At 42.9% G+C, this 19,960-nt stretch overlaps 1 protein-coding gene across 1 annotated transcript in view; it reads right to left on the bottom strand.

The window, feature by feature from the left end:
- Positions 1-430: 430 nt before the first annotated feature.
- The window catches only part of C2CD3 (C2 domain containing 3 centriole elongation regulator), a 37,341-nt gene continuing 17,811 nt past the window's right edge, over positions 431-19,960 (bottom strand). Inside the window, exons 16-30 of the mRNA XM_065745727.1 lie at positions 19,419-19,602; positions 18,220-18,400; positions 16,233-16,405; positions 14,869-14,989; positions 13,383-13,651; positions 12,558-12,647; positions 11,753-12,373; positions 10,812-11,129; positions 7,421-7,559; positions 5,774-5,838; positions 4,566-4,771; positions 3,367-3,458; positions 2,789-2,965; positions 1,732-1,949; positions 431-508 (exon numbers count right to left, since the gene is read on the bottom strand). Coding sequence (XP_065601799.1) covers positions 477-508; positions 1,732-1,949; positions 2,789-2,965; positions 3,367-3,458; positions 4,566-4,771; positions 5,774-5,838; positions 7,421-7,559; positions 10,812-11,129; positions 11,753-12,373; positions 12,558-12,647; positions 13,383-13,651; positions 14,869-14,989; positions 16,233-16,405; positions 18,220-18,400; positions 19,419-19,602 — 2,886 coding nt within the window. The 3' untranslated portion in view covers positions 431-476. The remainder of the gene's footprint in view (positions 509-1,731; positions 1,950-2,788; positions 2,966-3,366; positions 3,459-4,565; positions 4,772-5,773; positions 5,839-7,420; positions 7,560-10,811; positions 11,130-11,752; positions 12,374-12,557; positions 12,648-13,382; positions 13,652-14,868; positions 14,990-16,232; positions 16,406-18,219; positions 18,401-19,418; positions 19,603-19,960) is intronic.

The following is a 19,960-nucleotide window of genomic DNA, read 5'->3' as shown; positions in this document are numbered from 1 at the left end:
TGGACAACGTGCTGCTCCGTCTGCTGCTCCCTTTCCTCAACCAATCTATGTCCACTGAGTGCTGACCTTCAGGCCCCAAGTCTGCAGGCTGCTGCTCAGCTCCCAGCTCTACTGAGAGCACACTGGACCAGGGACTGGTTCTGTCAGTCAGCGTTGTTATTTCATTAAGAGTTCGTGGTTCTATAATGACTTCTTCATACTCCTCTTCACTGTGTGGCTGATGGGCAAAAGCAACTCCATCCCCCTGGATGCAGTCTGCTGGGTGCTCCCCTTCAGGGACAGCTTGGTCAAGCAGCTCCTGCAGCACACGTCTGCCAAGCACAGATCCCCCAAAGGAGCACGGCTGCTGGGTATCACTGCCAACACCACGTGAGTCCAAGCTCAGCTGCCCTTGGCACACACCAGTTGTGGCATCTCTGCCCTCCTGGTTGGGTACGTGAGAGGCACCCAGCTTTCTGCTGCTGTCTTGATCCACGTTAGAAGAGTCTTTGGTGTTTTTCGTGATCGTCTGCAAATCTGGTTAATAGAAAACAGCATCAGAAAACGCAGAGAGCAACTGTTCATCTCTGAGCTGGGCTCCTAGCAGAAAATCACATATTTAATAATGGCTAGGACACACAGCAATTTTGTCAAAAACTGCTGACGTGACCACGTTCTACCACTTTACAAGGGCAGGAGAAGGACAGAAATGCTAAAGGAAAAAAGGAAACGCTCAAGAGGACAGTGCTGACAACAACTGGCAACACCTTAAATCTACATGAATATAAAGAAAGGAACTGGACAGTGAAGATGCTCTGATATAAAGAATAGTTAGTGGAATGTCACCTAAAGCAAATGGAAAAAATATCTACTGCTTGAAGCCACTAAAAGCAGTTCATGCTGCTCAGACTGCAGGGAAGAAGAGAGCGATGACACTGATTGGAAATGTGGATAACCCTAGCAGCTTCTCTTCCTATAGCTTCCCTAGCTTTATTTATTGGCCCAGAAGATGCAGTTGCTAGTGATATTCTCCTGCTAGACTTTGGCTTTCAGTTCAGCTTACCAACACTAATCAAATAACAGACAGTTATTAATTAAATACTCGTGCAACAATTCACTCTGGACTCCTGTTCAGTTGCCATGGCAGAATCACCAAGACTGAAAGCAAAGAGCTGCCAGAGTGTGGGGCACAGGTTCTGAAAACACACCGATGGTTCTGGCCCAAGTGAAACGTGCCCTCCAGCTCCATCTCCTGGAAGTGTTGCTTCCTGCAGGCAGCTAGGGGCAGGAGCAGCCCAGAATCACTGCCCAGCTGGCAGCACTCCTAGCCACAGCTTCTCTGCACCAGCATTTCAATCCCTAGTCATTTTGCTGCTCTGAGTGCCTCTGTTAGAAGATTGCAGTGGTTTGAACAGTCAAGCTGAAAAGAAATCAAGTGCCAATTCCTCTTAGCAAAGGGGTCACAGACTCAAGCTCAGTACCTCTCTGCAGACTGCTTTTGCACAAGACCACTCTTTTTCCATCAGATGTTGAAGTATAAGTGGAGCTTAGGCCTTAACTCCCACCTCATCTACCCTGTGAGGATTTCAACTCAATGCTATCATTATTGGCAGAAGTCTGAAAACTCTCCAGAGCGTTCTCCCACTGGATCGACACACACCAACACCAGGGATCAGTCTCCATTACCTGAGGAATTTGAAGATGCTTCAAGGCAGCTCCTGACCAAAAATTCCAGACCAAGTGACAACTCACCGCTGATGAGGCTGCTGACCTGGGACACCAGCTGACTTGATTTTCTCAAAAGGTGGCACTGGTTGGGATCCACTCCTCTGCTCTTCAAGCCTTGATGATCACTCTCCTGCTCTCCATGACTTGGTTGGGATCTGTTACCATCACTGAAGTCAGGAAAAGACCTGGTCAGCTTCTGGCTGAAGTATCTCTGAACCTCATCCAGCTCACTCAAGTTTTTTCTGTAAGCAGTTATGAGAAAATGGTAAGGAGAAAATGGTAAGGAGCAAAAAGAACAAGAAACAGTGGCAGAATGGTTCTATCCACATCCTTCTAGCCATCAGGGTGTACATATGCAAACACAAGGTGAGGGGTTATTACTGGAAAACAGAGCAGCAGGTAAGCATTGAGGCTGCACTACCCACGGGAAAAGAAAATGTTTCCTCAAGAACAAATTTAGGCTGGGAACTAATGAAAAAAAAAGAACTAGTTTTAAACATACTTACTCAAAGAAAGCTGGATTTGCAACGACCTCCCAGTGGAAGTCTTAAAGGAAAGGGTATGACCTGACTTCATGACTGAGCTTGATAAAAATCTGAGATAGCAGATGTTTTGACTGCGGTGGCAGGCAAAGTGATGGAACAAGAAAGTTTCTTTCAGACCTACATTCCTGCAGATAATAAACACTCTACTTCCCAAATTTAGACCTGACCTGTAAATCTAGATTCTAGACAGCACAAAAATGTGCTTCCAGTAAGGAGAGAGGCACCCTGCTGCGAAAGGACATCCTTCTGGACACTGCACCGATACTTCTTCTATCAGTTCACTGTGTTTTTTCATTTTCTTTAAAATTCACAGCATCACAGAACTGTAGGGGTTGGAAGGGACCTCTAGGGATCATCAAGTCCCAGCTCCATGCCAAAGCAGCTCCCTAGACCAGGACCAGGTGGCCCTGGACTGCCCTGTCACAGGGGACTGAGCCATGCCTAAAGGAACCTGGGCGCTCTGGGCAGCTCTGCAGTTAGGAGTCAGGATTTTGAAGTTTCAAGCTGTGCTTTGTAAATCTAAGGCTTTGCCTTACCTGAGAGCAGTCAGAAGAGAAGCACGTGATGACAGTGACAGTGAATCCATCCTGGCTGCTCGTTGTGCATTTCCTTCTGCTTGTTGCAAGGATTCATGAAACCTACGCACGTTCTGCATGTGCTCCTCGTGACGAGGTGTGTGTGCCTTCGAGGGACCAGTTCTGCTAGGAACAGGCCTACATTTAAACACAGAAAGCAGTCTGAAGGCTCTGCTTGCACAAGAGGTGTGGCAAAACGAAGAGGGTATGCAAGTAATACTCAGTTTTAACTTAGTATTATAAAGAACTGTTATTCTTATAAAGACCTGGAAGAAATAGCTGCCAGTTTTAGTAACTATCTAGTGTAAATCCTAAAGCAGCAACTTGGAAATGAAACATCAGTGAGAAGAAAATCTGGGTTAAGAAGACAGGTGCCTGTCCCCAGGTTGCCATCTCCTGGTCTGCCTTCTCACTGGTAAAGGGAATTGGTGTAATCTTCCCAGAACAGGGAAAGACCTTTGACAGGACTTTACATTATCAGATATGCAAACTTCTGTGTCCTGGCAGTGATCAGAATGACTCAGAGCCAGATGACTTACAGTTCTCGGGAAGGAACACTATCTTCCTTTGGGAACAGGGGCTTGGAAGAGCTTGGAACATTACTGGGAAGTGCTGGAAAGATGGCCTTCACCTAAAAGAAAGACAAACACCTCACATGAGTCTTCCACAGTGAGAAAACAGAAATTCAAGCAGTATCTTGTGGAGCCAAGAAACATTTTCTAAATATAAATTTTCGAAGGATTTTCCAGCACTGAGCCAAACCACACTCTGATTTCAGAGGCATCTGGTAAAAGGCAGATCCAGCTATCAACATATAGGAAGTCTGATCACCAGTCTACTCTGTTTTGTAACCACAGTTTCCAATTTAAATTTCCCAGCTCCAAGTTAGTTGTAAAACCAATCATCCAAACGAGGGAAAGCTGGCAAACAAGAAGAAAAAATCATGCTGAAAGCAGTATCATATAAAATAATAATAAGAAAGCATAGTGTTAAATAAACAAGAGGGTAAAATTCAGCCTTTTTGCTTTCAGTAACAGCACATATTATGTGCAGCATGAGAAGGACTGTTGGATCCCTCCTCACCCTACTGAAGAGAGAACTGGAGGAAAGCAGGGTATAATGACTCCACTACATGTGTATAGCCCATTCCAGTACAACTGAGAAGTCTGGGGACTAAAACATGCACATGAAACAGTAAAACTTCCAGACAATTAAATCTCTGCCAAAGTAGAAGTTTCCTAATTGGCAAAAGGCTGAATTTGTGTCACAGCACCACCTGAGTGATGTTTGCTAAAGGATCTCTGAGAACATCATCATATTTTATGCTAAGGGCTGTCCTTTCTCAGCCCTAGACATGCAGAAATGTTACAGTCTGGCTTGGAGCATCAGCTGCCAACCAAACAGAACAATGCCAGGCTCCCTGGCACCTAAACCCACGGAATATCCTCCTAACAATTAACAGACAAACCCAAAACCCAAGCAGCCACAAAACAACATGAGAGTGACACAAGCCACTGGTGATGAGCATGACCACGGTTTAAACGAGTTCTGTAACTAACACTGCCCTGGGGCTTCTCTGAAAATATAAAGTGATTCAATTAAACAAGGAATTAAGCATCACTGGTATGATCCACTGCAGTAGGACAAGCTTGCTATGTTTGCTCATTACTTCAGAATCCCAGAGAGTCAGTGCTGATCTAATCAGATAATGCACAGGGTAAGAAAGCAAAGTACATACTGCAGAGCTTGGAGTCTGGCTGCGGATCCTTGCCTGCCTTTCTTCTTTGAGATTATTTATACTTTGAAGGGGAGAGACTGCCACTTTGATCTGCCCTCTGCACTGCCCACTGAAGTCTGTGATGTTGTACCACCCGCACACCAGCTGGAAGCCAGAAAGAAGGGGAGAAAGGTCCACTGATGCAAACCCTATCACCCGTTCTGCTTCTGAGGAAGAAGAACATAAAGCATGTATTAATTTAAGCTGCAGCATTTGAGGAATGGCAAAAGGCAGTCAGTTATACAGCCCTTGAAAAGCACCGAGGGAAAGACTTCTCATTAAAATAAGAAACAAAAAATGAGTTAAAAAAAAAGGGGTAATAGAGAATAGGGCTTAAGAAAATCAAACAGGGGCTTAGATTTGGGGTTTTACCAGCCTTCAAACAGAGACACCTATGGGATCTGACTTAGAAGGTGAACCTGCTTGAAGCAATTCAAGCAGCCTCCTCCCTGCACACGTGCCAAACTGCCTGTCCCTGTTGCAGTTATCTATAACTTGAAGAGCTACAGCAGTGTTAGCTCACAGCAGAGTGAGGCTCTGGCTGTAGGTGCAAGGAAGGACACAGAGGTTACGTGCCCCATCTTCTCTGTCACATAAGTTTCTCTGAAGCACGGAACAAACAACTTCATCCAATAAGAGGATGGTGTCTGGATTACTGTAGCTGTTCCATTGTTTCCCTCAGAAACAATGAGAGAGCAGAGCAGGAAGGAGGGTTGGCAGGAGAATGGCTGTGCACACATGGTGCTCTGCACTACGCAGAGAAAAGCTGGGTTACGCAGGATGTTTATTTTGGAAGCCAAAATTCTGCCAGCTGAACTTGAAATTCTTAAAGAAAGGGGGAAAAAATTGGTATCCCAGCAGCTGAATTGAAGTGGGGCTGCCTTCCCAACAAGAAACACATACCTACACCACTATAAAAGTATCTGAATGAATGAAAGGTCAGTAGAAAAATCCAACCTCTGTCAATTACAGAAATACAAACAAGCCCAAGCTTGCCAAAAGATAAATAGGGAAAAGAAAGATGCTGAGAGGCAAGAAATCAACGTGCTGCATTCTTCCAGCCCAAGGCCAGCAATATCTTTACAATTCTACTCTCCAAGTTACTTGAAGTCACCCAAGGGAAGGGAAGCAGAAAGACACTCTTCTCAACACTGCCCTACAGACTTTACCTGCTTTATGCCAAACTTTGAAGACCAAGGTTTGCTGTGGATCCAGCAGAAGTTCTTTGGATAACCTGTGAAAAATAAAATCATTATTTATTATGTGAAGCAGGAAAAAGAGCAGGCACATTTCTGAAGATTCAATGGCATTGTATCTATCCAGACAAACCACTTTGTTCCTGGAATTATGAGCAGAAAAAAAAAAATCACTTAGTCCTCAAAAGCATAAGTTTATGTGGTTTGGGCTTTCTTATGTATGTTATTTCCTTCTCTTCACTCTTGTATTCAAAGATAGGGCACTGAAACATGAGGAATCTTAGGAAAGAGAAATGGAGAACCAGCCAATCCCACAACGACTTAGTAAGCACAGTGGCAGTAAAACACAGGGGTTATGGCTGAAAGCTCCAATACTTGAACCTGATCTTTGGGAAATAAAGAGGAACACTGAAATGGCAAATGTCTTTTCTGAGCAGCTTTTAAGTCACTCAGAGCAATGCAGCTACAAATCTGGGCATAAGCAACCTCTGAAACAAACCTGAACTTTCAGCTATCACAGTCTTTCAGTGGTTTCGTCTTCATATCACAAACTCCCTAAAGCCAAGAACTCTGGGGTAGAAAAGCCCAGTCCTCTGTGGTCACGAGTAGATATTTGCAAGCACTTTGTGATGGAAGAAATAAAGTATGCTTTCTTATTGTCCGTATCTGACTTGTTCAGAAAACACCTTTGGCTGTTGCTTTGGAATTAGTTTAGAATGCAGGGGTTGGAACTAATAATCTTGGAGGTCTGTTCCAACCCAAGCCATCCTCTGATTCTAGGAAAATCTGGAGCACAGAAGCCACAGGACTGCAAACAAAGTTTTGTTACTGATGATTCCCGTGTATGACTTGATCAGCTGAGGTGCCTTGGAGCCCTCCACTCACCTGCTCCCATTTAGGCCAAGTTACGTTCCCCTACACTGATCTGACAGTCATGGGAGAGAAACAGGCATCCTAAAGGATTGTTATCCTGTTCTAAGAGAACTCTGACACAGCTGAAGTGACACACTGATTGCAGGTGCATGCATCTCTGTGACTGCAGAGGATGCCAAGGCTGAGAAGCTCTGAGTCAGAAACCCAGATACGTAAAGACAGAGCAGGTGAATCCTACCTTACAGCTCTGAGCCTGAAGTTTGGTACAATTACTAAGCATGAAGTTATGTAAAATAGGCAGAAAAACCCAATAAACTGGATCAAGTCTTAATGTACCTTCCCAAGATAGCTATTAGCAGTCCCTTCCTCTACATGGGGAAACTGCAGTTGAGTGGGAACAGACTGAGTCACCCAAGGTCTTAAGCCGAAACAGTGTGGCTCAAATGCCCTTCCTCAAGTTAGCTTTAAGATCCTCCTCAAACAACTTTTCACCCAAAATAAGTGTGTGGCAGTTGTACAACATGAAAAGAAGTACTTCTAGCTGGGAGAAGCTCAACAAGACTGCTCGTCAGAGCTGGACAAAAAGCTTTTTAGAGCCTGCTGGATCAAAAGCTGAATGAAAGGGAGTCTAAGGATATCAAACCACCGTGCAGGAAATAAAGCAGTAGAGGCCCATAAGCAGAATTTCACACTCAGCTGTCACACCCAAAGGCTTTGCAAGCGTGTCTATGAGCCCACGTCACCCACCTTGCTTGTTGCTGGAAGTCCCACACAGGGGAGTCTGTGTTTTCAATTACTGGAGTGGTTATGGGAGCATCTGCACCAGCAACAGCAAAGGACACGCAGCTACTGGGTGCTGCTACTTCACGTTCCGTCAAAGGACTCCCTAAAATCACACAGAGTTAAAAACAGAATTGGTCAGAAGACACAAGAGATTATTAATATATTTTTAAAATTTAAAGGCACATCTGCAATTAAAAGCAGATAATTAACAAAGAAATCCACCATCCAGAAAATATTCTTTCCACGGGCAGAGCTGAAAATACCTCACATTCACTGTGCAAGCAAATATTACATGAACCTTTTAGAGAACAGAATATCCAAGGGAGAAACAGAGAAACCTTTTGCCCAAGATCATCCAAAAAGTGAGAGGCAAAGCTAGAATTAAACCCAAGTCCCTGGAGCCCTATTCCAGTACTTCATCTATCTTCCAGGCTGGACCAGACTTTGGCAATCCCAGCTGCAAAAAGAAAACACTTTTGAGTTATACAAGTCAGCGTGACTTTACAGTTGGCTTGCTGAGAGTATGCTCATTTAATTAAGTATTAATTTAATTAATTGAAGGACTTCTGCCACAAGAGGAGAAGCGCACAGAATGCTGATGTGTGGCTTTCCTGGGATGGTGATTCAGAAGAGTTATATGCTGATGATTTCCAGCCTCACGCATCTGAAAAATCAGTCCACTTCCAGCATGGTTCAAGTCACCAGATCTTAGTCCTTTATCCAAGGACAATTCTGCCTTCTCCTTCGTGCTGTGTTATTTCTCCAGGTGGATCAGCTCCCTGTCTGGCTGCACAGCTCCACGTGCTGGCACGAGGAGGGCAGGGAGCAGTGCACTGCAACTGTGCCTTGAGCAGGGATAGAGTGTATGAAGTTGTATGAAGCAGCTTCAGGAAATACTGCTTTTAATCCATGCACCACCCAGAGCTTCATGATTCTTAAAACTATGGGATGGTATTACTCTGCAATGCACCTGTGAGAGCATCGTGAGTATCCTCGTGTGAGTGAAGTTCAGAGTTAAAAATATAACCACTGTCTTCCTCACGCATCTTGAATCAAGGCAGGAAAAGGCTTGTGAGGAAAGAGATAGTGAATTAATTAATCTGATTTAATTGGATGTGTTTGCATTGAGATCATTTATAATCAGAGGAACTCAAGATCAAATGAAGGGATGGAGCTGAACGTTCCCCAGCTGCTGCTGGGCATTAAGGATTAGACAGAGATAAATGAAAGATGCAGAAATTATACAATCACCTGCACTAAATTATGTCTTAAAAATGGAACAGAGACAAAGATCACAGAATTGTATCATAGAATGGCCTGGGTTGAAAAGGACCTCAGAGATCTTCTAGTTTCAATCCCCTTACCATGGGCATGGTCACCAATCACTAGAACAGGCTGCCCAAGGACTAAGCAGTGGCTCTGGACCTCATTTGTTGGCCAGAATGACCAAAGCTGAGGACTATGAATCCTACTTAACTAAAAGCTCTTTCCTCTTGATGTCTGATTCACCAGGAAAATATGATCGAATGTTACTGATTTGCTGTAGCTTACAGAGTTACTATTTGTGCCCTTAACCATGATTTGCTTGAGAACAAGAAATTTTTTTATGTTGCTTTTTAATATGAGCAATGACTCGAGTTGAAACGTGCCCTATACAACTGTTGTCAGTTTGGCAAGACTGCAGAGATGGCAGCTCAAGTTGAAGTAATTTTGGTCCCTTCTAACATGACATTTAAGCTGCCTCTTTCCTTTGCATTATTTGGAAGATAAATACACACACACACACACACAAAAAAAAAAAAACCCAAAAAAATAAAACACAGGAAAAGTGACTTTAGATAACTGACCATATCAAAAGAGTTGGGGAAACATGTGGCATCTTCATTCAATTATTGAAAATTGTGTATCTTAAATAGCTCCTGCAAAGCTGGAGAAAGTTTAATGTCTCTTTCATACCACACTGGGAAATGTGTTCAGCCTTTTAATCTGCAATGAATGTTTTTATCACAAAGAATGCAAATTCTTGTTGTAACCAGCTTACATATGGGCACCATATCAGTGCATCTGTTGTCTCTCAGTTAGTTACCTCTAAAACTATCCAGAAAAAATTATTTGTTTAAAGACAGAAATAGTGCAATAGTGTACACTGTCACAAGACACCTCCTTGTCATTCCAAAAGCTCTGCAGCAGCAAATAATGTTGCATCAGGTTTCCAAAGATGATGAATTCCAACAGTTTACAGAAAAGCTGTTTATAAAAAGGCCACCTGTGGGGCTCAGCATGTACCTGAAGTACTTACACTCAGATTATAGCTTCTTTTTGACTCTTAGTCCTGTTGTGTCATGCCAGAAAGTGCTGAATGCTCTTTTCTGGTACATCCCCCAGACTATGAACACGTTGATTTTAACAGACATGTCCAGTGAATTCATCTCAAGTCCCTTATTCACATTCCTATCTGGTAACAATGTCTGTATTTGTAAGGGACCAAAGGAGATCTGATAACTCCAAGTGCAGAGCAGACACAAAGTGATCAATCATGCAGCACTAAAGGTGCCCAGGGCAAAGAGTGGAGCACTTGAAGTGCTTTCAAAGATTCAACTCAACATTAATGACCAAGATTCATTATGGACTTCACGCTGAGGGAAAAAGCAGGCTCCAAAAACTGCTAACTCACTGCGCTACATTCCTGCACGTCAAGAACCAAACATCACCTGCTAGGAAGGATAACCTTAATATGCTTAGAATAAATTAAGTGAAGGGCAATTCTTGGGTGACCCTCAGCACAGGGATTAGTCACCCAACTGTAATTCCCACTCTACAGAGTGGGAAACAGTGTCAAGCCTTGGTGAGTGCAGCCTGCTCTGACCTTACCCTGCCCTTCTTCACTGCTGTGCCTGGCAGCCTGCAGATAGCACAAGTAAGCCAGCTTTACAAATTGATTACACGCTGAAAATGCAAATTCGTAGGAGTCTTTGAGATATGAGTATCCCAGGGTTATGTTATTCAGATAAAGCTTAACTTCAGAATTCAGCTGCCATCTGTGAATGTTATTTACATTTTGGCTTTCATTAATAGAGATAGGCTGAATAGTCTGAATTCCTGCTCCCCTTCTACTTACACTATGATGCAACAGCCTCAGGGATACAATGCTGCAAGCAAAGTTCAAAACCCATTGCATTCTTTCACTGTGTTGGAATAAGTTTGAGAAAAAGATCTTGTTCTTCTGTTCTTAAATTGCTCCTGTAGCTGTCATGAGCAGATCCCAGGCAACAAACAAAACAAACACACACTCAGAAAAACGAGAATTAAAACAAATAAACACAGCAACAAAGAAAGGACATTGTTGGGGATTTACCTTTTAAGCTGAGATGCATTGCTCTTTCCACAAGGATATTGACAGCAATGGTGCTTTCCAGAAACACCACGCTGTCTTCTTGTGGTTTCCCACTGGTGATTTCTGAGCTCATGAGATCCAGGTTCTGACCCTGATTTTCAGGGACCTGCTGTCTCGGGTCAGGTGCTCTCTCTGTGCTTTCATCTTCACTGTTGCTGTATTCCTCTGCACAGTGTGGAGTGAGGGTTGGGGGAGCAGAAGTGGAAGAAAGGGCAATGTGAACACGTACAGCAGCCCCTGTGAGGTCTGCAGCATTGCATCTGAACAACGGGTACACTCCTGCAAGAGAATTCACAATCAGATAAAAAAACAAAAAACAAAAACAACACACAACCTAGGAGGACCATGGAAGAAGCTGGTCCAGCTCATTACTGTAAGGTCTCACACCAGATCAGCAGACTGAATTTTGATTTTCAGTGTTACTTCCATGCAAGGTATCACTCAGTGACCCGTCCACAAACCTGCCCACGTGCTGGTGGCTGAGCTACCACCACCTGAGGACAGAAGTCCTAGCAACAGAACAGAGCAGAAGTGTCTGTGATCATTTCTTGCTTGGTCCTTTACTCTGACCACAAACATTCAGCCTCCTTGAGATACATCATTCTCATTCTATTACAGTGCTCAATATGCCATTCTGGAGAAACATTCCTCGTTAATCCAGCTAGGCTAATTGCTTTCCCTGTTATTGATCACTGCAGGCAATTTTGCACCCATTTAAACTTATTAGGTTTTGAATTGAGAGAAGCAAGCATGTTAATCTTATTTATCTTCAATGAAAGGAGCTGAGCATGTATTGCATAAAGGGCAAAACGAAGCTCTACATTTTTTGCTTAACTACAGAATTAAGCAACCAAACATCAATAAAGAGAACTGAAACATGAGAGTGTTACTTTTGGACTTACCACCAACACTCAGTGTTCTCCTTGACTTCTCTGCTAATGCTCTGAGGTCAACATATGCAGATCCAATGAGACGATCCGTATCAAGCGGTCTTTCCACACCATTCTCTTTGCCATATGCCCACCACACCTGGATTTCTAATTTCTCCTCCCTGAAGAACCAAATCAGTCCTTGGCTCCTTCTGAGAGTCACCTTGTGGCCTTTCTTAAAGTTGAGCGTAACGTTCTTGTTGTCATCACACAATTTTGGCCTCCTAAGCAAAGTCCACGTGGCTTCCTGATCATACAGCTTATACCTGAGGTAGCAGCAAGTGCTTTTACTCAGGTGCATCTGGCCTGCAAGCAGCACACAGTGGATTGGCAGCCACACTCTTGGGGTTGAAATGGTCACCACCACTGGACTGTTGCTCGGCTCCCATTCACTGCTCTCATCCATGCTGTCTTCAAAGCTTTCCTCACTGTTCCATCCCCAGAGCTGAGCTGCCTCCAAAACACGCTCTCTGTCATTGTGATGAGCAAAAGAAACAGAAAGTTCCAGTCCTCCCACGATGGTCTGCATGATGTTTGTGCAGTGTGAAGGGATTACACCTTCAGAGAGGGTGACTGGGTACCAGCCTGTGATACCTGCAAGAGAAAGTACTGTAAATAGACTTATCCTACCCCTGAAAAATGTCAGCAAAGAATGTTCTGCTCCCTGGTTACTAGCCAAGAATCAGTACTTGAAGTGTTTATTTCTTGTGAAAGTTTGGAATTCATTTTTAATCTGAAAAAAAACCCAGCAAACAGTAGCATAACACTGCAGTATTACCTGATTGCCTTCTCAGCAGCTCTCTGGTTGGAATTGTAACTGTCCCAAGAAGATAATCCCGTGATGTCCGAGCAGCCAGTGTGTCAGTGGCTGGAAAACAAATAATTTTGCCCATACACCAAACTGCAACACAAGATTTAGAAGCTATCCAGATGCTTTATCGCCACAGCAAATAGCTCAGCTGTCATATGAGAAACACTCTGAACCCATGAAAAATGTAAAAGGATGAATGGTCCAGGAAACACAGGGTCAAAATAAGTGAGAACCAAAGATGCCAACAGAACTTGTCTGCATGCATTTACAGAGCACATTCACTACAGGATACGTGCTCCACCACCACTGAATACGGAGTAGTTTTTGGGGAGCATTTCCATAAGTGAGCATTAATCAGCAGGGAGCTGCTACATTACGACTCAGTTATTCTACCAACATGCCTCTTCTGACCTTCTTCCACAGAGGTAAAAAAAAAACAATGTCATCTATACATTTTATTTAAAAATTCATTGTAAAGTATTATGCTGTAAAAGAATTTTGTGTATCTGCCATAGAATCATAGGAGAACTTTAATCTAGCATTTTTCTGAACCTCCATTACCTCGTTCATAAAGTAGGGGCAATAAGGCATACAAATCCAAGGGCAGGGTGCTCCAAGATTCAAGCACTATTACTAGTATTAATTACCATTAAAATTCATAAGTGATCTTGATCCTTTTGGAAACCCCAACATTCTGTATGAGGGGAACAGCACCTCCCAAAGCCACCTCTGGTGACAGTTTCAGTAATTACATCTGTGCATTTAGTCATTATAATTGCTTGTTCTCCTTACCTGACTTGATGCTCTGATGGTAGACAGAGAAGATGATGCTGGCAGACTGCAGGAGCTCTCCCAGACAAGAGGATTCTCCACTGCTTTTCTGAACAATGAGGTTACAAGGGATCTCCACATGGTGCTCAAACTCTGGGCAGAAGCTACGAGCCACAGCTCGTGTGCTGTGCCTCTCTGTCTCAGGTAGGAAGGAGAGGTGCACAGAAACGTAAGCATTGACTCCAACACCTGCATAGTACTGGACAGAGGGGTTCCTTTCTGCCACAGCTCTTGGTATGTAAAAGAAAACAATTAAGGAAATGAATATAAAGGACAAGAAATACAGGAATCAGCACAACCAAATCAGACGTTTCCCATCTTTGTGGCAAAAAGATGGGACAAAACAGTGAATGTTTTAAGTCAAAACAGATGTGGGCTCTGGCTGAAGATTATTTTCACCATCTGAGCACAGTAGGAAGACATGAAATGGTGACATTAACTATTACAGGGTCCAGTACTTGGTCGCTGTGCTCTTACTGCTATGATCTGAGACCAAAAATCATTGAGAAAGTACTGAGCTCCTTTAAAAATATCCCAATACCATAGGAAAATGTGTAAGACAACTTCTCAGAGAATCTACTCCAGAAGGAAGCCAATGGCCAAGTCAAATTATTTTTACCCACTAGACTTGCCAAATAAAAGAAGGTGAAATTAGCAGATAGAGTTATTGATGAGTAAAACAGGCACACATAGCATTCAGGTCATACACTCTAAGTATGAAAAATCTGAGGTCATTTCACTTTCTTGGCTTCTCCCAGCACCAATGAGTGATCTTCATTGCATGGAGTCTAGCTGAAGGAGCATGAGAACAGCTCAGTAGGCAGCATGCTAAAACAACAGTCATCTCTCTCTTCCAATATGCAGTTTTTAGGAATTATGTTCAGGTTACACCACACACTAACAGTAGCAGCATTTTGTTGAAAAGGGATGTGTCATTTTAATTTACCCACGTTTCCACACTGAAGTTCAAGAAAACAAACCTCAGCTAGCTTTTAAGGAGCACAAGTTACACCAAGGTCCAGTGCTCACACGAGTACCAATTGATACCAGCCTTCAGTGTGGGAAAATGTGGAAGGAAATAATACTGAAAAAAAAAGGCTAAGGAGTCAACAGCTATGGCTACAGCTCTGCTAGCTGTAAGAACATGTGTCATGTCTCTGCTAAAGCATCACAAGTCGAAACAACTTCACTCCCTGTTCTTACAGTCTTGAGTCTTTTGCAGAATGAATGCTTCTACACTGTACTACAATTTCAGGGACAAAAAAATAACCACAGGTCTTCTTTACAAAAGTAGTTTCACTTTGGATCAGAACCCAGTTTGAATCTTGGTTTCTGCAGATGAGAAGTTGGTCAGTGACAGTTTTGTTTCTAATCTGATGTTTCAGCCTGTTGCCTCCAGATAAAGCAATTTTAAGAGACAAATCTTCCTTTCAGAATGAGGCTTTACCTGGCTGCTGCTTGCAAACCAGCTGCTCTGTGGATTTGTACAGAAAGAGAAACAGTTTGAGCAGCTCTTCCTGCTGCCATTTTCACAGAACGTTGGTATCTCACACTCACATCAAGCAAGCCTGCATTAAATGTGAGAAAGAAAGCAAAGCAAAGGTCAGCTTTTTGTACAGCTGCATCCAGTATAACCAACACTTAGTTTTAAACCTTAATACAAAACTTACTCTATTAATGAAAAAATAATAGAAAAAAAAAACATAAAGGAAAAACAAGAAATGCTTAGCAGGGAATTAAAGCTTGTCCAGACTGACTGTGCCAGGTGCTCTGCTTCAGACAAGGAAGCACAGAAGGAAACATTAAGGAGTGCATCCTGCAGCCTGACCTCCTGGCAATATGGTCAGGTGGTCTTAATGGCCCCTTCTCAGAGTCAGATTTATGGCACAGTGAAAGCAGGACAGCCAGTTTAACTCAGCTGTGCCCTCATGTGTGCATTTATTGTAATAGGCCTTAAATATACTGCTGAAGTACTTCAACACATCTTTTTTATAGCACTGCAATGACAAAATCTTCAATGAGATTTTCTGCTGCTGCATGTGGTCAATCTATTACAAAATAACTGAAGCATACTGAACTTTTTCCCCAGCCCCATTTCCATTTTTCTTATGGTCACTTTTTCCAAGAAGCTGCCTTTTGTTTCTACAGTTAATGCTAAGTCTCTGTGATGGAGAGAGGTTGTACAGATTTCCTTAGTGGAGTTCCCAGAACAGATGATTGCATTATTTGAAAGAGCAATTACAGAACAGAGTGATGTTTCTGCTCCTGTCAAGGGGAAAAGGTCTCAAACTACAAGAAGGGAGGCTTAGATTGGATATAAGGAAAATGTTGTTTACAATAAGGGTGGTGGAACACTGCCACAAGTTACCCTGAGATGTGGTGGATCTGGAGGCACCCAAGGTCAGGGGATGGGCTCTGAGCACTGATGGAGCTGTGTGTGTCCCTGTTCACTGCAGGGAGTGGGATCAGACAGCCTCTAAGGGTCCCTATCAACTCAAACCATTCTGTGATATCACATATCATTCACAGCCCTTCTTCAGACCTCCCATTCACTACCTGACATGGAAGCCTAACCACAGTCCCTAAGTTATTTGTCAACTGAGGAGTTCCATACACAGCGAGAGCTTTTTAAATCTCCTTAGAGTTTGAGGTTGCTCATGTTTCTCATTGATTCTTCACTAGGTATGGTGATAGGGAAAGCTGGGAGGAAAAACACAGTCCATATCAGTTGACAACACGAATGCATATTTTTAATTTACCTTGGCACAGACCTCCACCTTATAAAGTGAAAAAACCACAAACCTTCCTTACCTGAAGACTGCAGACGAAATTCCTCTGCAGAATCAGTCCTGGGGACCAATGGAAGATTGAAAGTCTGTATTCCAATTTCTTCACGACGCTGCATAGTTATCATGGCACACAGCCGTGACAAAGGCAAAGTCCCTTTGGCAACCATCTGGTCTCTGACATTTGGGTAATAGTACCTGGGAAGACAAAAAGAAGCACTACCAGTCATAACAGTTGGATGATGACAAAATAATCATCATTTTTCTCAAGGCTGCCTGCAAGTCAACTTTCATTTGAATGTTTTCATACCACAGCTGTTTCCCTCCTGATGGATAGGGGAAAAACTCAGGTAAGTGTTCAGAGTAGATGATATTACCTATGTACATTTGCACTAGTCATAGCAAGGCAGCTAGCAAAAACAATTCAAAGTTGACATCCCAAAGGGAAACAAGAGAAGGGTCTGGCACCAAATAATCCCCATTCTCAATTTCTGTTAATAAATAAAATAAATAAAAATGCTACTTGCAGATCTGATCTGTGGTACCAGTTTCTGAGTGTATAAAATGACTCTAGACAGATTCAAGCTGTGCTACTCTGCTTCACTTAATGCCAGTTCTAGCATTGCATCTAATGAACAAGTAGACCAGGAGAAAGGCATCCACTTTGCTGTAGCAGTGACTGAGGAATGTGGTAGTGGTATAGAGCTGTGTTTTCTTTTGCATTTGGGGACAGATCCTGAATATGAATCGACGTTTCAAGTCCTGGGTAAAGCAGGTAAAGCACTGCCTGACTTGTAGACCCAGCAGACAGGATGAGGAAAAATCTCTTCTCTGAAAAGTGGTCAGGCACCAGCACAGGCTGCCCAGGAAGGTGTGGGGTCACTGTCCCTGGAGGTGTTCAAGAACTGTGGAGATGTGGCACCTGGGGGCAGGGTTAGTGGGCACAGTGGGGATGGGCTGATGGTTGGACTGGATGATCTGAGTGGTCTTTTCCAACCTTACTGACTCCATGAACATCTTGCACATCTATCACATCTGTTGGCTTCTGCTATTATTATCAGACATAGCCAGCACGGGTTCTCCAGGGGAAAAGTCCTGCCTGAGTAATATGATCTTCACCTGCTTGGTGGATAAAGGGACAGCAGTGGAGGTAATCTTTCTGGCCTTTGATACTTTGTCCCTAATGGCATCCTTCTGGACAAGTTATCCAGCTGTGAGATAAACAGGCTTGTGCTATGCCAGGTGATGAACTGGTCAATGGTAATTTTAGCTGCTTTGGCCATTACCAACTTTAACATGAACTCAACCAACGTATAAATAACTGTCATATAAACTTGTGCATTTTTAATAGCTGAGCTTCTTTACTACAGAATGAACAAATGACAGTTCTTACAGTTGTGCTTTTCTAAAGCTGCCTGTCTTCATGTTCTCTACTTTCCTTCACTAGCAATTAGCATTAGCTGCCAAAGAAATGATGATTTGAACTTTGCTTAAAAGATAATTCCATCTTAATCTGTATCACAAAACACTGTGCAAATAGGAACAACTATAAGCTAAGATTCATCAGTGAAAATGTGGGAAAACACAAAACAAAACATTCTACAGTGCAGCCTCTTGAAGCCAGTGACCAAAGACAAAAACAATGAAATTGTGCTTGCTATTAAAATTTATAAATGCCAAGCATTTAAACACTGCTTTTAGATTGCTATGCTGGTATAAAGTGCAAGAAAACCAAGTAGCTTGTCCTGTGTTACCCTTTCCTTATTACAGTTTTACTAGCAAGCACACACTTGCTAATGAAGTTGTAAGAAAACAACAAAAAAAAAATCAGCATTTTTAGGAGGAAAAGATCCAAATGTCTTAAGCAACATTAAATGCATGTACTCATCACAAAATGCTGATAAGCCCACTGATTTTTCACTTACTACTTATTAACCATCCCACGGCTAGAGATTCTTCAATATCAGATGTGTCTCTGTGTTGTTGATATCTAATAAGATGTTAATCTCTACCTGCACCAGACTTCAAACTGGATTCCTCCTCCAACTGCTCCTGGTGCCATAAATGCACTGACCAGAAGCCTCTGAACTGGGACATCAGCTGGAACCAACAGAGAATGATGATGTTCATCATTAAAGACAGGATCAGGAACGCATAAAGTGGCTGCTGTGCGAAAAGGCTTTAACTTGATGCCTACAAGTCAAACAGAGTAGGTTAAATAGCTACTGCTGAATTCAAGTCCAAGCAGAGCAGTAGAAAACATTGACACACTAAGCTTTAAACACCTGAACTGATTTTGAACAAGTAAACATGGAATCAGAAAGACTGGAAGACTTGAGGAGGGACAGGAAAGCAGTGCTGGGTCTGGAACCAATATAGCCACATATGAGCAGTGCTACATCTGTGCTAAGACTCCAGGCCAAAGTCAGAGTAAATCTGCTGGGTTCATAAGGAACTATGGGAACTCCCAAGTTTTGGTTGGTGGAAGATCAGAAAGCCTCTGTGCAGACCACACAGTGCTATAGAAATACTCCAGTGCTTCAGCTGCCTGTACTAGCAGGCTTCAGCCTTACCCCTCTGCAATCCCTTCAGGAGGCAGAACATGCAAATGGTACGTTAAAACCTCCTAGGCAAAGGCTTGCTCTTCTGAATGTCACTACACAAATCCTTTGCAAGCAACTCACACAGTCCCATAAGCCACAGGCTGAAAACTAAATGTGGCTGGAAGCTGAAGTAGTCCACAGCACTTGCTATGGAACAATGTTACTGTCATTTCTTCACAAGAAATAGATACAGGTGACCCAGAGTATACGAAGTCAACGCTAAGTCCTTTTCTACATTTGAAATGATGACAGTATCCTTCCTTTTCCTCATGATTTAAAACAGGTGGTCTCTCAAAAGGCTTGTACATGAAAAGCCTTTGGTGAAGTTAACCATGTAGTCTTAGCATTTCCTGCAAATTTGTTCTTGCACGTTTGCAAGATCAGCCTGTGAACTCTTCTGTGTTCATTAACAAAAATGCACTGCATGAACAGACTCAGAAAGAGGTATCACTTTTGCTGCAGACTTTGCCTTCTACCTCAGCCAAATCAGGCTTTTAAGTTACTGACCTAGCCCAAAGATTAGAAGGTCCTTTCTGTTTGCTGACCTCTGAGGAAACATTTAACTAGAGCAGTACTCTTGATGGTGAGCTATCACAAAGTAAACTTACCATCCTTGTGCAGCTCAGTTCCTGGCAATGCACTGGAGCCAGACTCTTGCACTGGGAAATAGTACTGAACGTAGCAGTCAGCCTCTCCCCAGACTGTGGACTGCAGGGGAGTGAGTCCTTTCACACTCTCCACGTGAATCTCAAAGACATGCTCCATCAGTTCTTCCCCATCTCTTTCCAACTGCTAAAAAAACAGAAGAAAATGTACATGGAAAGGAAGCCTGTATAGGAAACAGCATGCAAGAGGACTGGCAACAAGAGCTTCTAGAAAGCCCAAAACAGGGAGCTCAGAAACACTGTGGTACAGAACTAAGCCATGAAAATTAACATTTCCTGTGATATACTCTTTACTACACTTGTCACTTAAATAGAAGCAGTGGATACACAGGAAGTAGAAAGGGAATAATGTCAAGGCTGCCTAGAGAAAGCAGACTAAGGAATACAAACAGTATCATTTTGGACAGAACATGATCATCTGTAACAAAACTGGCTACAAAGAGACTGGGGATCACTAGGTCTGTTAATAAAACTAGGGTCACAAT

The sequence above is a fragment of the Cyrtonyx montezumae genome, unplaced genomic scaffold, assembly GCF_038088225.1.
Source record: "Cyrtonyx montezumae isolate F1298 unplaced genomic scaffold, pur_monq_1.0 scaffold_37, whole genome shotgun sequence".
NCBI classification, from domain to species: domain Eukaryota; kingdom Metazoa; phylum Chordata; class Aves; order Galliformes; family Odontophoridae; genus Cyrtonyx; species Cyrtonyx montezumae.
The sequence above is the reverse complement of the archived record's forward strand: the minus strand, read 5'-3'. Positions and strand labels throughout refer to the sequence as shown.